General features: G+C 33.1%; 1 protein-coding gene and 2 long non-coding RNA genes across 4 annotated transcripts; 2 read left to right on the forward strand and 1 right to left on the reverse strand.

The window, feature by feature from the left end:
* On the reverse strand, positions 1 to 3,605 carry LOC110907590 (replication protein A 70 kDa DNA-binding subunit A-like). Its single transcript, XM_022152549.1, has 12 exons — positions 3,551 to 3,605; positions 3,216 to 3,324; positions 2,455 to 2,629; positions 2,094 to 2,361; positions 1,909 to 2,008; positions 1,696 to 1,823; positions 1,538 to 1,622; positions 1,408 to 1,453; positions 1,125 to 1,333; positions 889 to 1,009; positions 605 to 787; positions 1 to 207 (listed from the first exon to the last, which is right to left on the reverse strand). The coding sequence occupies exons 1-12, from the start codon at positions 3,603 to 3,605 to the stop codon at positions 1 to 3; spliced, it is 1,686 nt and encodes a 561-aa protein (XP_022008241.1).
* Positions 3,606 to 5,123: 1,518 nt separating this feature from the next.
* On the forward strand, positions 5,124 to 15,617 carry LOC118486719. 2 transcript variants are annotated; one of them, XR_004879642.1, is made up of 6 exons: positions 5,124 to 5,260; positions 14,804 to 14,849; positions 14,968 to 15,031; positions 15,212 to 15,250; positions 15,415 to 15,480; positions 15,588 to 15,617. It is a non-coding gene; the product is annotated as an uncharacterized LOC118486719 (long non-coding RNA). The 2 variants fall into 2 exon arrangements; XR_004879641.1 differs by lacking the exon at positions 5,124 to 5,260 and having other exon boundaries at positions 14,506 to 14,849.
* An 80-nt stretch (positions 15,618 to 15,697) lies between these two features.
* On the forward strand, positions 15,698 to 16,651 carry LOC118486720. The gene is made up of 3 exons (XR_004879643.1): positions 15,698 to 15,765; positions 15,905 to 15,946; positions 16,486 to 16,651. It is a non-coding gene; the product is annotated as an uncharacterized LOC118486720 (long non-coding RNA).
* Positions 16,652 to 17,423: the final 772 nt, after the last annotated feature.

Below are 17,423 nucleotides of genomic sequence, written 5' to 3' on the forward strand. Positions count from 1 at the left end.
TTAAGCCTTGACATCATCTTCTGGTTGACTTTTTCGACTTTTTGTTGGAGTAAATGAAGACGAATTTTGTAGATCATAACAATCTTCCAAGGTGCGTTTGAGATCAACATTACTCTTCATAATCTCGTTATTGTTGGGCAGCGATGTTGCATCACTTTGTGACGACGAAGCAGTTGGGGGGAGATTCATTGAGCTATTTTTTTCTACCTGTCACGTTTAACTATTGGTTAGCACTATGTAAATTGTATGAATTTACTGGATTATATGTTCAGAAGATACACAGTTAATCATTTTTTACTCTATCTAATCCAATTAGCAGTTTTGTAAAAAATAATGGTAAGCTAAATGATTAAATGTTATTCTATCAAAATTTAAAACATTGGCTATTGGGGAGGACAATTTAGGTGGCAAAACACAAGCAACCAACCAACCAGTGTTGACGGCAGGAATCAAAGTCCACCAACAACTACATGAAAGACATAGACTCTATTGTTTAGGGATCACTCCAAATCAGCTGACATTTCAAGATAAATAGTTTTGAAATACGTTTAACTATTGGTTATAACAATTTTAAGAGGCATGAAAGTAAATTTTAACTACATACCGGAACATCAAACTTCTTTTCAAGTGTTGAAATTATAGCTGGATCATCCACTAACTTGTAGATAGAAAATCCATCAACCTTCTTGTCCACATTATACGTTCCAACACGAATTTTAAATGCATACTTTTTGTCGACGAAGGAATCGGATTCAACAGGTGTAACTTTATCACCACCAGAAGACTGCTAGAATTTGAGAACATTACAAACATTCGAGCAATATTAAAAGATTGGGATAGTATTTGAAAAACACTAGCATTGACCAGGTATAAAGAAAATCAAATTACCTTTACATATTTGTCAACCATTTGTTTGGCGGATAAACCCAAAAGTTTTACTGTGTCACGGTCAAATAGAGTTAGATTTACGGTTCCTGTAGAATCCTCTACTTGTAGTGAAAGTTTGTACCTGAAAACCCAAACAAAATTATTTTTTCAAAATCATTACAATAGCAAGTAAATGTATATGTTAATGTCGTTGAATAGTACGATATATATGATAATAGTATATGTTGACTAAATACATGTAAATCGCCGGTACGACATCTCTTTTGTAATCCTTATTAGTACATATTAAAACTTCTTTCATATCAATATCATCACTTCCATCATCGTCTTCTGGGAATATCAAACTTGGGGAAGCCTTGCGATTACAACTTTCACAACCTAGATAATACCAACCGTTGTCTTTGTTTACAGCTCTAACTGTACCAACAACAATAACATGCATAACCTGCAAAAACGTACGTAAATATGTAAGGTTTAATGTTTAATTAGGATGACTCATAAATTATAGATTGAACAAACCTTGGTAATTTCACTAATCCGACCAACAGAATTTTTTGCAATGTAACTGTTAAAGATGTAAACGATTGTGTAATCAACAATACTTACATTATGGAAATATATCTATTATCACAAAGCATGTGGATTTTGCCTTCTTCTAAAATTACTAATCTTTTCATTGCGTTCATTGATGAACAACTTAGTGATATTGAAAGCGTTTGAGGCATTGATGTTGCCTAAGGCGAAACATATAGTAAGTCAGTATAATAACTAAATATAAAAAGTTAAATCTACAAAAATTTGACAAACCTTTGTAGTCAGTGATGCTACCAAATTGTACGATAAGTACAACATGTACTTCTGCCTTATTTTTTGAGATGTACTCTTGCATCTGATCGCAATATTCCTCCCACAATGTCAACGTTAAGGCAATACCCCTGAATTTGTTATTAATTTAATGAATAAGAAGCAATAAAGTATGAAAAAGTTAATAGAAAAACGATATTTAAAAGAAAAACAAACTCCAAATCTCTCAAAATTAAGTCCATCTTGTAGGACGTTTTTCCATGTCGTGTTGTTGTATCTTCCCTTGGAAACCATTTCTCAACATAACCAATAAAGTCTACAATGAAAGGAAAAAAAACTTATAATAATAAAACTTGATTATAACGGGTATATTATTAGTTTGCTTGGTTTAGGAAACGAACCGATTCGAAATTTTGATGAAACTCCACCATCTTTAATAGCCTTAAATGATGACAACTCAAACCCATATGTTGGGCCTATGAAGTTGTTGCACTTTCTAATAGTTGTTTCAAAATTGAAGGTCAGCACATATTTGGTGTCAAAATGTTTAAACTTTGGATTACTTTCATCAACTCGGGGTTTAAAAACTGTATAACATTCATTTTCTTCTAACATTTTTTCATGTCTTTTAAAGTTATTACTCCATACAGTGGCTTGCACTTTGGTCCCCTGACATTATAATGAAAAATAATGTATGTTAAAAAAACTTGAAAAATCCTTAAGTAAATACGTATAAACTAATTAAAGTTGTTAAAGATGTACCTTTTCATCCATGAGCACCATCTCAATAGCCCATATCTCACCAACCTTTTTGGGATTTGGTTTTCTCCAAAGCCTAAGTACTTTTACCTTTATCGTAAAAGCTGTTGTTTTGTCATCAATATCATTCAAATAGATTAGACTTCTCCCTTCCATCTCTGATTGTTTAGAATGAGCTCTGATTATTTAAAATGATTAAGTCTACTATTTATAAGGTAAAGATGTATAAACAGATAATGTTTTTTTTTTTTGGGTTATCATGAATTTTTAAAGCTGATTTTATAATAACTTTAGATAAAACTGATTTTATCTAGAATTTAATAAAAACTGATTTTATAATAACTTTTTTAGATAAAATTGATTTAATCTAGAATTTTTATATTAAAAACTGATTTATCTAGAATTTCATAAAACTGATTTTATAATAAATTTAGATAAATTGATTTTATCTAGAATTTATAACAACTTTAGATAAAAACTAATTTTATCTAGAATTTATAACAACTTTAGATAAAACTAATTTTATCTAGAATTTTTAAATTTAAAACACTTTGATATCTAACTGAAAACCATCCCAAGCATCTGAAGCAAAAACATCGACTTTCAATCCGTTTGACCCGCTTTTAAGTAAATTTTCTTTTAATTTTACTCGTTTGACGCATTAGAGATTAAAGACAACCCGAGTTGCTTTATTCACAAGTAAATGGATCAAAATTTCAACCTATAAATATAAAAAAGTAGAAACCACAATGCAATTTACTAACCGTAATTTCTGGTGTTCTTGTTTCAAGCCATCAAGTTCAATCTGCAGATCGGGTAATCTTTCCACATCAGCACGTATCCTCTTCAACTCTTGACCAGACTTCTCAATAACTGTTCAATGATATGCTTGAAAGAAAAAAAGGGTCAAACAACATCAAAATCGAAACTTACTATAATGCTTGCAACCACTCAGCGTATCATCAAATCCACATCAGCGTATTGGCTGGGATGTTGTTTATCCGGCTACAAAGGTATAAGATCTGATTCGTTTTGTTCAGATTTATAGATCCGCCACACAGCCAATGCAACCACTCGCCGCCATAGTTCAGGCCATTACCATCGTACACCACCACATCTGCCGCCGTGGACCAGTTGGGTGTCGCCACTGCCATTGAACCGGTTGTTTTTCTTCACCCAGACAAATTGGGGTCGCCACTGCCATTGAACCGGTTGTTTTTTCTTCACTCAGACGAATCGGAACTATACGATTGAGGATTTTGGAATTAGGCTTTGTAGATAGAAGTTGAGAAGGGAAAGAGGGATATCAATAATAAAACGTAGACAGGATACTAAAAAGCTATCCAACATTAACAATATAATTAAATAATTAAATAAATAATAATAATCTATATATATTCTAAAGTTTAGTTATATGTTCTATTTTAAAACCAAAATTTATGGTTGTTTTAAATGAGGTCATTTACATATATCACCCTCCTAAGATCATTTATTACATATATACCCAACCCATAAAATCAATTACATATTTCCCCCTTTTAAACCATACATATTACATATTTACCCATTTTATTAAAATCACTCCTATTGAATTACTATTTTACCCTTAATGAACTTATTAAATGATTATTACATTTTTCCCCTTTCTAATACCATTACTTACATATTTTATGATTTAGTGTGTAATATAATTGTTTACAAATAAGATATTAACCTAATGATATGAATTCATTTTTTTTATAAGCCCTGTCTATTTTTTTATAAGCTTCTGCCTCTGTTATGTGAAAATTGAAAGTTTTGCTTATATATAATACGTCATATCTCTTAAGCATTATTTTTTTTAAAGAAAACAGTCATGCGACCATGGTTTAAAAATTTACTTTTGCTGTAAAACAGTTTTTTCAATATTTTTTTGAATGTTTAAAACATGACAATTAGATTTCTGAAATAGCATTACACAAAAAAATGGAAAGTTAGCTCCTGCTTCAAAACAATTATAATGTTGATGATCGAACTAAGATTTAGGCTAAAGAAAAATTTATTACGACTTGAAAAAAACAAACGTATATTGTATAACAATATGTTTTTTTATATAAGTTATTTTAGATAATCAATATTTTAACATAAATTGTTAGTGTAGTTAAAAAATATATTCCAAAATCATAATCTAAAAGTTTACAAATAATGAAATAGAGGTAAATTAAAAGTCTTTAAGTTAAAAAATATTAAATGGAATTCAAAGAGAAGTAATTTACCTATTTAACTTTAACATTAATCCCTGGTTACCCTTTTTTCTCAATAACTCCTTGGAAACTAAAGAGTTTCCTACAACTTGCAATTGCAATTGAATCGTTTACTTTTAATTAAAATTTATTTATTTATCAATTTATCAACTATTATTTACTTCCTTTTCACATTCACATTCACATAACACTACGTCTACAAAGTTAGATACATCCAGGGTTAAAGAAAGAGAGAGGGGCCTGGAGAGAGAGTGGACGGTCGCCGGCTACATTACCCGGTGATCATCTGTTACTCAGGAGATGACGACGAGGGTGATGGGGGTAACATCACCGCTCAAGGGTGACATATAGTGACGATGGTGACGGTAGTTCGTCGGTGGTCAGCAGCCACATCTTTGAGTGACGACTAGGGTTCCGAAGAACGAACCTGGTGATGTGATGGGGTAACGACTTCAGTCAAGGTAAGGTAACGGAGGATCGAAGGTGGTATACGAAGTGTCATCCGCATTTTCCGCCTGCTCTTCTCCTCTACTCCTCCGGCAAGGGACTCCTTATCACTTTTCGAGGTGCGGTTGCTCTATTTGTCACACCCCAACCGATGGCGGAAACATCGGGATGAGACGAACAAATTGCTCAAAACAACATAACACTAAATGTGACAATATATATTAAATCATTTTATTAATTTCTAAGGTAAGGTACATTGTCTCAAATAAACAAACATAAATTCAATCATTAACTAAAATGCTAAAATGGGTTTCTAAAGCCATCCTAGCTTGTTTCTTGATTCTTGAACATTCAACCTGCAATATGTATTAAAATAAAGTCAACAAAAACATGTTGGCGAGTATACAAGTTTTCATACATAGCATAGTACGTGTTTAAAATGTTGCTCATATCCAAATGTGAATACAATACCATGTAAACAGTATATACTCGAAACGATGTTATTCTATGTGCCCAAACCAAAGTTTAACGCAATTAAAGTGTACCCAAACGAGTTTGAGTAGGTTGACATAGTTAAACCTAACAATACCTGCTCATAGAACAGGAGGGGCGTTGTCACACCCCCAAAATCCACACGCGGAGTATTACCGCTTGGAGGCGTGACATGACCAGGATCCTAACCACCAATCATATAGAACGTATAAAGTAGTTAAGTATAGCGGAAGCATTTAAGTAACCCAAACAATAGTATGTATGATTTAACATAAGTGTTGAAACATCATTCATGATCCTTTGCCCACAACGACCTGCTCCTCCCTGTGCAAGCTCCATAATGTACCTAAGGTCCTGCAAGGCATGCAGCAAATAATCAACAAACTAGTTGAGCGAGTTCACAGTAAGTAAGTTCAGTAATGGAGTAGTATAGCAAGCATTGCGTTCGTTTATCTAATCATGCATCGTACTAGTTCGTTCATTGTTCATGTATAGCATTGGTTCGTATCGCGGGCCCTTTCGGCATGTATGCGAAGATTAGGGAAAGTTCTCAAGTATTCTAGACTATGTATATTTGTATCGCAGCCACCCTGGCATGTGTGCGAAGTTTTAGTATATAGTTCGCGGCCTTTCCAAGGCATGTGTGCGAAGATCAGTCATAATATCGCAGCCAACCCCTGGCGTGTGTGCGAAGATCAGTTCAAGTAGGTATACTAGTCTAGCTGTATCTCATCATTTACCAACCTCACCCTGAGGCCTATCTCATTAAGTTCCATTTACTAAGTATGCACATATAATCATCCAATCCCATTCCCACCCTGGGAACCCCATGCCTTGGCTGTGTGAACTCACCTTGGGTTGCTCGGCAGATACACAAAGAGAAAAAGAGAGTTCTTGAACTAACAGTGGTCAACCACGTCCTAACAGGGTTATTACATAAGTCAGGTTTGGTTCAAGTATTGCACGTATGTATCACATAAGCTAACACGTTGCAAGCATGCAAGGATCATGGTAAACATGTACACGTAACATCAATCCGATAAACAATCCAAGTGTTCGGCCCAACCATAACCCGGCCCAATGACAATATTAGCCCAACCAGATAAGCAGTCCAATTAGCAGAGATATAAACAAGTCCAATTATCCGGCCCAATCATTTGGGCTCGTGTCAGTGTGTAAGTCCAATCATGTGCACGTGCATGGTCTCGACTCGAGGCTAGAGATCTCGAGTCGCAACAAGGGAGATCTCGACAGATGCATATCCTTCGAGACTAGGTGGTCTCGAGTCAGGTCTCGAGTCGCAACGGGGTTACGAGTCGTAACGGCTGGATACGAGTCGCAATAGATGGTCTCGGTTCATCCTGGTTTGGTTACGAGTCGCAATCTGACTCGCAACCATGATTGCGGCTTGTGCTGTTTGGTCTCGAGTGGGGTTCCGACTCGCAACGAGCATTACCGAGTCGCAACCGTGTGTGTAACGACTTTCCTGATTTTATGCAATTCATTTAGGCAATTCAATCATCGTTAACAGTTTCCGAAAATCAATTATCAACTAACAGTTTGCCATTCAAGAATTCATCGATCAAACAGGGAAATGCAACATTAATTCTTATAAACCCTAATACCAAACATATCAAGAACACTTGTCTAAAACAATACATAAACATATCCGATCAAACAATGCATAACAACCGATCCATCATACATTCATATTATCATCAAGAACAATAGCAATTAAATCGAACAAACATGCAATCGGATTTATCAAACCAGCCGATTTTATCTAGCATGCACCCTAGCCTTTGTGTAAATAAATCTGCTAATATGATTATCAATCCGTTCGAGCTATACCAACACTATCCGATTTATACATGAGCCGATTACATGAACATCATTAATCACATACAATAGCCCTAGATTATCATGCAAGAAACATCATCAACAAGTATAAACAACCAACCATAGACACTAACCGATTAAAGAGTGTGCACGAGGGATGATCCGATTACAAGAAACTTCAAGACTTGAGAGAGTCGGCTGCCTTGTGTTCCGATCGAGAGAGAGAGAGAGAGAGCGTTTGGTGTGTGTGTGTGTTCTTGATTGCTAAGTTTTGTAAAACTAAAACCCTAGAGGTAATGTGTGTATATATGTACGTACAAGGGATGTGGGCCGAAACCCCCACATGGGTTTTCTCATGGTCTCGAGTCCAACCATATGGACCGAGTGGGTTCTTGTAAATGTTTCACTAATCGGTTCAAGTAATAACATATGCAATCACATTAAATCACGTAACATGCAACATTCAATATAATCACGAAATCACACAACCGTGTAACACATAACATATCATGTATTCGTTCAAGTAACATAGTTCACGTGAGCATATAACGTTACACAAGATAAGTCTAGAGTACGGGTTGTCACATTATCCCCAACTAATTGGAAATTTCGTCCCGAAATTTGGTATGCACTCACTGAGGAAGCTAGGTAAGTTCAATCGTTCACTGGTTTTCCTGGGGTGTCACAGGCGTTTCTCAACCTATAGCGCTACCATTGTTAGGGGAGGCTTGTACGAAGTTAATGAACACATAGTCATTAGGTGTTTACAGTAGCATAACATGTCTAACATGATTAAAATGTATCACATAGAGTAAGGATAGAGTGTGCATAAAATGTTTAACGTGTTGTGATGTTTGATATGTAATACATATTGCACCCAAAAGTGTAAAACGAAAATGGGTCATGTATACTCACCTTAGAGTGCGTTGCGTATTTCTTGGAATAGAATTAAGAATCAAGGATTTCCCCAAAGAGAGCGTGCACAAGAGAATTACCCTATTAATTTTGAGGATTTGATTAATATTGGGAATTTACGGATTGTTTAATTAACAAGGCAAAAGATTATATTAACATTTCCAAAACGGAATAATAACAATATGCCTTATTTTATATATCTTGTATTTTATTTATAAATAAGTAAGCAAAATAAATACTGATTTTGACATGGTATCAAATATATTATTTCTTAAAAATTTTAATTGTATAAATAATATGCACTTAGTGATAATTCTAATATATATATATATATATATATTATAGATTAATAATTTTAACAAAAATAATAAATCTGATTATATTTATAAAATATCTTATTAATTAGTAAATTAGATAATTCTGTTTTAATTATAATTTCCGATTTAATAATATAAAATATAAATTCTGATTTATTAAAAAATTAATTCTGGTTATTATAAATTCTGATTTAATAACACAATAAATCTGAATAATTAAATAATAATTTTGTTATTAGAATTTCTGATTTAATAAAGTGTAAATTCTGTTTTAATAATTAAAAAGAAATAATAATTCTGATTAATAATATAAATTCTGAAAATAATTCTGATTTAAAAAAATAAATTTCTGATTTAAATAATAAATCAGAAAATAATTCTGATTAGTATATATTTATATAAAAATAATTCTGATTTAATAAAGAAATTCTGAAAAATGTAAATACAAATAACTTCTGATTTAAATAAATAATACTAATAATAATAATAATAATAATAATAATAATAATAATAATAATAATAATAATAATAATAATAATAATAATAATAATAATAATAACAGTTGACAAAATGAAGAAAAAGAACGAAACAAAACGGCGGGAAAGATAACCGGAAGAAAAGTCGGCGGATTACCGGCGAGGTCGTCTTCTCCGGCGAAGCTCCGGCGGCTGCAGGTTGTTCCGGTGGTGGTGTGAGGGATTCGAGAAGGTTACGGTGAGGAGAAACGGTGAGAGGTGTCGAGAGGTGTCAAAACCGGTTTGTGGGAGTGAATGAGGTGTGGGTTTTGGAACAAAGGTGCCGGGTATTTATATAGTGGTTCGGGTGGTCGGATTTAGGAAACAAGGGAGTGATTAATTGCCGGTGATTTCCAATCACCTATCTTTGGTAACCGGATTCTTGCTTGGTGTTAAAAACGGAAACGCGAAATTAGTCTTCGATCCTGTTCAATCAGCGAGATTTGATACATGTTCGAAAATGGAAAATATGGTTGTTAAAAAAAATGAACTCACGAGGAAAGGAAAGTCTTGCTGTTGCTGAATTTCAGTTTTGGGCGGCAACTTTCAAAAAGGAAATGATTGAAATCGCGTATAAGAGAATTAGGAAACCAGATTTATCAGCTCCGGAAAGGAGGATAAACTGGTTAAGTTGTTGTTTGTGAAGGTTGAGGTCTCCGGTTCGATCCCTGGCACGCGCATAAAACCCCTTTTTTTTGGTTCTTTTTGATTTTAACTGAACTAACTGGGTTAGCCACTAACTGAGTTTTCTAACTCAGTTAGTGCTGCCCTTTAATAAAATTAACCTGGTTAGGCTCATTTAACCGGGTTTTCACTAACGGGGTTAGATTAACTAACAAAAATGCTTAAAAATCAATAAAAATTTAGTTTTTAATATATATTTATTTATTTATTTAATTTTAGTTATTAATTTATTTATTTAAAATACTAATAAAATAGTATAAAATCATTTTAACCCAAATTTTGATATTTCAACCGAATTAACGTACGAATTCCCAATTTTCGTACGGTTTAGGGTAATCTCTTGGCAGCGATGAATTTAAGAGCTGAGATTTAGATGGAATTTCACTGTTTTTACGTGCTTAACATAGTTTCAACGTGTTTCAACGTGTAATAACATAACATAGCATATAAACACAAATATGAATAAAATCATGCATTTCCATTATGATTTCAAGTCTCGAGTACAATTTGGGAATAGAATCCAATACGACAAAGGTACAACTTACAAAAATAGAAAGTACAAGCAGATTTGCCAAAAATAGAAAGATTGAAAATACGAGATGTTACAGTCTCCCCTACTTTAGGAGATTTCGTCCTCGAAATCTAAGAGGAAACTTTTGAAAATATTATATCTAAAGGTTTATAAAATGAGACTTTGATCATAAGGTTTTTATTTAGGAACATTGGTTTCATGAATGCATCACATAGCACACTGTTTTTCACATTGTTGTTCACATAGAATTACATGAATAAAATGTCATGAGTTTCCACATAGTGTAACATGTATAATGAAAGCACAATAAATTTAGTTTGTTCACGAGAGAGTATCGTTAATTGTTTTAGGTTACGACAATAGTGTAAATTGTGACTTTCTAGCTAGAAATGAATGAAACGCTCAAACGTAAAACACATAATAATTGAGATAACATAAAAAGAGATTTAACGTAAAATATGGATTGTCACGGAACGTAACATACGACACTTCCAAAGTGAATCGAAGACCTTCTCGAATTAAGGAAACGTGCTTTGGCCTATAGGTATTAGTACTCTCATCGATGGTCCCCAGGTAGGCAACGGGTCCTTAATGGATTTATACGAATGCCAAACCTAGACAGGACGTCCCGACTACCGGTACCTAACCCTTCCAGTTACTACACATCCTTAATCGATTGGGAAATCGAAACTTTGGCGAGAGTGAAAATCGAGGAGTGGGACTAGTTAAACAAGATGCGAGTTTCACCTCTAACTTGATAACATCGTACCCTAATGTGGTTGGTACTTATCAAAAGATAAGGGTCCACTAGAATATGAAATGGAAAACTCCCATCAAGGTTTGGATATCACTCCTAACTTGAGGGTAAATTTCGTGAAAAAAATCAAAGTATAGCTGAGTGAAAATCATCACCAAGTGTGGGAATCACCCCTATCTTGATAAATCATTTCGATTGTATTGTAAGAGTGTCTTCAAAGCCTCCAAGTGTGTATTGTGTTAGCCTTAGAAAAGGCATGTATATTAAGAGTCCAAAAGAAAATAGAGAGAAGCAAAGTAGATAGAAAGGAAGTTGTTTTAAGCAACACATAGTGAAAAAGCTCCTAAACTATAGACTAGGCAAGGCATTCCTAATTCCCTATAGTTATGGCTCTGATACCAATATGGTATCAGAGTACTCCTACTATAGACTAGGGACAAGTAAGGCAATCCTACCTAATTCCCTATAGTTATGGCTCTGATACCAATCTGTCACACCCCAACCGATGGCGGAAACATCGGGATGAGACGAACAAATTGCTCAAAACAACATAACACTAAATGTGACAATATATATTAAATCATTTTAGTAATTTCTAAGGTAAGGTACATTGTCTCAAATAAACAAACATAAATTCAATCATTAACTAAAATGCTAAAATGGGTTTCTAAAGCCATCCTAGCTTGTTTCTTGATTCTTGAACATTCAACCTGCAATATGTATTAAAATAAAGTCAACAAAAACATGTTGGCGAGTATACAAGTTTTCATACATAGCATAGTACGTGTTTAAAATGTTGCTCATATCCAAATGTGAATACAATACCATGTAAACAGTATATACTCGAAACGATGTTATTCTATGTGCCCAAACCAAAGTTTAACGCAATTAAAGTGTACCCAAACGAGTTTGAGTAGGTTGACATAGTTAAACCTAACAATACCTGCTCATAGAACAGGAGGGGCGTTTCTCAACCTATAGCGCTACCATTGTTAGGGGAGGCTTGTACGAAGTTAATGAACACATAGTCATTAGGTGTTTACAGTAGCATAACATGTCTAACATGATTAAAATGTATCACATAGAGTAAGGATAGAGTGTGCATAAAATGTTTAACGTGTTGTGATGTTTGATATGTAATACATATTGCACCCAAAAGTGTAAAACGAAAATGGGTCATGTATACTCACCTTAGAGTGCGTTGCGTATTTCTTGGAATAGAATTAAGAATCAAGGATTTCCCCAAAGAGAGCGTGCACAAGAGAATTACCCTATTAATTTTGAGGATTTGATTAATATTGGGAATTTACGGATTGTTTAATTAACAAGGCAAAAGATTATATTAACATTTCCAAAACGGAATAATAACAATATGCCTTATTTTATATATCTTGTATTTTATTTATAAATAAGTAAGCAAAATAAATACTGATTTTGACATGGTATCAAATATATTATTTCTTAAAAATTTTAATTGTATAAATAATATGCACTTAGTGATAATTCTAATATATATATATATATATATATATTATAGATTAATAATTTTAACAAAAATAATAAATCTGATTATATTTATAAAATATCTTATTAATTAGTAAATTAGATAATTCTGTTTTAATTATAATTTCTGATTTAATAATATAAAATATAAATTCTGATTTATTAAAAAATTAATTCTGGTTATTATAAATTCTGATTTAATAACACAATAAATCTGAATAATTAAATAATAATTTTGTTATTAGAATTTCTGATTTAGTAAAGTGTAAATTCTGTTTTAATAATTAAAAAGAAATAATAATTCTGATTAATAATATAAATTCTGAAAATAATTCTGATTTAAAAAAATAAATTTCTGATTTAAATAATAAATCAGAAAATAATTCTGATTAGTATATATTTATATAAAAATAATTCTGATTTAATAAAGAAATTCTGAAAAATGTAAATACAAATAACTTCTGATTTAAATAAATAATACTAATAATAATAATAATAATAATAATAATAATAATAACAGTTGACAAAATGAAGAAAAAGAACGAAACAAAACGGCGGGAAAGATAACCGGAAGAAAAGTCGGCGGATTACCGGCGAGGTCGTCTTCTCCGGCGAAGCTCCGGCGGCTGCAGGTTGTTCCGGTGGTGGTGTGAGGGATTCGAGAAGGTTACGGTGAGGAGAAACGGTGAGAGGTGTCGAGAGGTGTCAAAACCGGTTTGTGGGAGTGAATGAGGTGTGGGTTTTGGAACAAAGGTGCCGGGTATTTATATAGTGGTTCGGGTGGTCGGATTTAGGAAACAAGGGAGTGATTAATTGCCGGTGATTTCCAATCACCTATCTTTGGTAACCGGATTCTTGCTTGGTGTTAAAAACGGAAACGCGAAATTAGTCTTCGATCCTGTTCAATCAGCGAGATTTGATACATGTTCGAAAATGGAAAATATGGTTGTTAAAAAAAATGAACTCACGAGGAAAGGAAAGTCTTGCTGTTGCTGAATTTCAGTTTTGGGCGGCAACTTTCAAAAAGGAAATGATTGAAATCGCGTATAAGAGAATTAGGAAACCAGATTTATCAGCTCCGGAAAGGAGGATAAACTGGTTAAGTTGTTGTTTGTGAAGGTTGAGGTCTCCGGTTCGATCCCTGGCACGCGCATAAAACCCCTTTTTTTGGTTCTTTTTGATTTTAACTGAACTAACTGGGTTAGCCACTAACTGAGTTTTCTAACTCAGTTAGTGCTGCCCTTTAATAAAATTAACCTGGTTAGGCTCATTTAACCGGGTTTTCACTAACGGGGTTAGATTAACTAACAAAAATGCTTAAAAATCAATAAAAATTTAGTTTTTAATATATATTTATTTATTTATTTAATTTTAGTTATTAATTTATTTATTTAAAATACTAATAAAATAGTATAAAATCATTTTAACCCAAATTTTGATATTTCAACCGAATTAACGTACGAATTCCCAATTTTCGTACGGTTTAGGGTAATCTCTTGGCAGCGATGAATTTAAGAGCTGAGATTTAGATGGAATTTCACTGTTTTTACGTGCTTAACATAGTTTCAACGTGTTTCAACGTGTAATAACATAACATAGCATATAAACACAAATATGAATAAAATCATGCATTTCCATTATGATTTCAAGTCTCGAGTACAATTTGGGAATAGAATCCAATACGACAAAGGTACAACTTACAAAAATAGAAAGTACAAGCAGATTTGCCAAAAATAGAAAGATTGAAAATACGAGATGTTACACTATTCCCTGCTATTTCTCTCAACTGGTATGTTTTTTTTTTGTCTTTATCTGATTTAGAGCTTCATACGTCTTTAATAATTGGATGGTTATAAAAAAGTTTCATGCAAATATATGTATTGAATATGGTTATATGCAATTCCTTTAACTGTTTTATGTATTTTGGAATGTTACTTTGATGAGCAATTACGGACCATCTGAAAGATAAAGAAAGGGTTCCGGCCACGATTCTGACCGGATGTCGCTTATATGGAGATAGTCGTGCACGATTAGTTGGTTTGTTTGTTTAAATACTCATATACATCTCGCCTCTGATTGGGTTCAGATCTTTTTTATTCGTGTCATAGGTCTGATTGCAAGGGTTTTTTCTTTTCGTATTCTGATTTGGTTCAGGTACGTTTTTATTTCCAGTTTGTTTAGTCGCATTATTTTGAGTTTTGATGTAGAAAGAGTTAGTGGAAATAATAACATATACGGTGGTGTTACAAATGGATATTTTGCTTTCACTGAGGAACACCAGTAACCGTGTGGATACAGGTGCATTGCCTCTGTTTCAGTTCAGCTATTTGAGAAATGTGAGTTTCATACTTTCATTGGTTTTCATTTTATTTGATGTATATGAATAAGAATGCATAATCATAATGTTTTAGTTACTAAATTTGTGGTCTCTTTGTTCTAATTGTGGAAGAATTGTTGTGCTCTGCTATTTCTGGTCTAATTTCTTCTTAATTAGTTGTCTTTTTCCTTGCCTGCAGAGGAAATCATTATCTGAGTTTTGGCGGGATTGTCCTATTGTGAGTATATATTTTAGCTTATTTAATGATTTGTTTATTTTGTGTTGATTTATTTCATGATTTCATCCTGTTTGTGGCCTTTTAATGAATGAGAGCTTTTTTGTTGAATGTGTTAATGAATGACAAAGAAGATTGTTACTAACAGATCTTTTATTTTTTTGAAGCTGGCTGATAATTCAAAGGAGCATAATTGCATGCCTTATGAACATTATACCGCAACATTACTTGCAGTATGTTCATGTTATCAGTATATTTGTATTCTATCTTCAAGAAATACAAGCAACTAACTTCGCTTACCATTATGCTCATCATTTGTAAACTGGCTTAAAATAATCAGCAAAAAGGCCTTGAAGGAGAACCCACAAATTGGAGTTTAACTCACACTTCATGGGTATCTCATCAAGCAAAGGTCGTGAAAGGCAAGGATGGCATCCTATAACGGCCAAATCTACAAATTTGTTGTTGCTACTCCCATTATTCATTCAATGGTCTCATTCACACTTGATCACAATAAGGTTGCAAATCATACTGCTATAGTGTTATGCTATGCCAACTCTACAATATAAATTTTTTAAGCAAATAAGATGAATAGCTTTTGGTATGTACACTTTGACACCATATATCTTTCACTCATTGTTGCATTCTAAATCTTAGGTGGTTCATGACGAGTGCCCACCTACCGAATAAAAGAAGCAAGTTAGTACACAGAGTCTTCCCTCGCCCAATTAACCTGCTTTGTTTCGCTCGCTTCCATTTTGTTTCTATACTTTATTGGTCTTATAATACCTTTTGTTTATATTCATGGTAGTTGTTGATATTTTTACTTAGCGTTAAAGTTTATGTATAAGAAATCTATGATGTTAATAATGGCAGACTGGTTGTAATCTATTTTGTTACTGTTTCATGTTTCTTTACGTGCATACTGCAGTCGCTACACTCATAAGTTAGTTCACTTAAAAATTTGTTTATGTGTGTTCATTTACCTTCATTTATCTATGTTTAAGTTCGTTTAATAGTCATTTCAAGTTTTTAGGCAGTTACAATTTAGTCTGGTTTTATTTAATTTATTGTAGCATATTGTAATATGATTTAAGGTTTTCATATGGTAGTGAATTCTCTAAATGATTTTTATGGGTTAGTCATGTATGGAGAGTCATGCGTGCACATATGTTAAGATATTTGATTTGACTAACTCATAGCCGTTGCTTATGTTTACTTGCTTAAACCTGTTGTAGACAAGAAACTACTAAGGGGAAGGGCGACTACATGGGCATGCATTAGCGGCAGAAGATTTCGTGAATTATTGAATAAACCGGAAGCTTTATGAACTCCTTTAAGTTTTTTTCCTGTAATGTATGTTTTTAGACTTGGCATACAAGTTTGTTCTTAAACACATTCCGCAAACAAAGTTTCTTGTGCTATGCACGTCTTAAATTTTGTGTGGCTGGCTTATGGTACTAGCTCTTATGACGTTTTGTATGGCTTCTCTTACATTGTCTTTTGGCTAATCACCTTTTATCCATGCATAAACATTTTTCCCGAACGCACCACAAAATGAAGGACACTAACTGTTGGTCATGCCGTGCATCGCACGGGCCTACCCTCTAGTAAAGATAAAAGAAAAAGATTATATATTAATTAGTTTGATATAACGTTATTGTTATTTAATTTATTTAACATGATAAAAGAAAAAGATTATATATTAATTAGTTTTATATAACGTTATTGTTATTTAATTTATTTAACATAGATAAAAAGAAAATAGGTGAGAAAGCATGAGGAAGTGACACGTGTCCCAAATCAGGTTTCTTTTATTATAGAGTATAGATTAATTAAAGGCTCCAATGTGAATGCTCTTAGACGATGTAATATAGTAATTCTATCTTTTATGCATTTTCCATTGGCAAACCCTCAAATTTTCACCATATGACAATTTATTTCGGCCCTTTCACTGTTAATTCACTATACACCCCTCAAGTTTCAAACTTTCTATTTGTGTATTTACCCCTAAAACTATTTTTAACGTTCGCGTTTTTATGTACGTGCCCGTATAGATTTGAGTTGGTTTACGTGTCGAGTTGGGTCAAATATAATACGTTTTCGTTCAACAGTATAAATTATAGTTACTCTAAGTTTTGATACTGTCACAACACGCTATAGGTAAAATTTCAAC

Source organism: Helianthus annuus, chromosome 14 (genome assembly GCF_002127325.2).
Source record: "Helianthus annuus cultivar XRQ/B chromosome 14, HanXRQr2.0-SUNRISE, whole genome shotgun sequence".
Classification (NCBI taxonomy): Eukaryota; Viridiplantae; Streptophyta; class Magnoliopsida; order Asterales; family Asteraceae; genus Helianthus; species Helianthus annuus.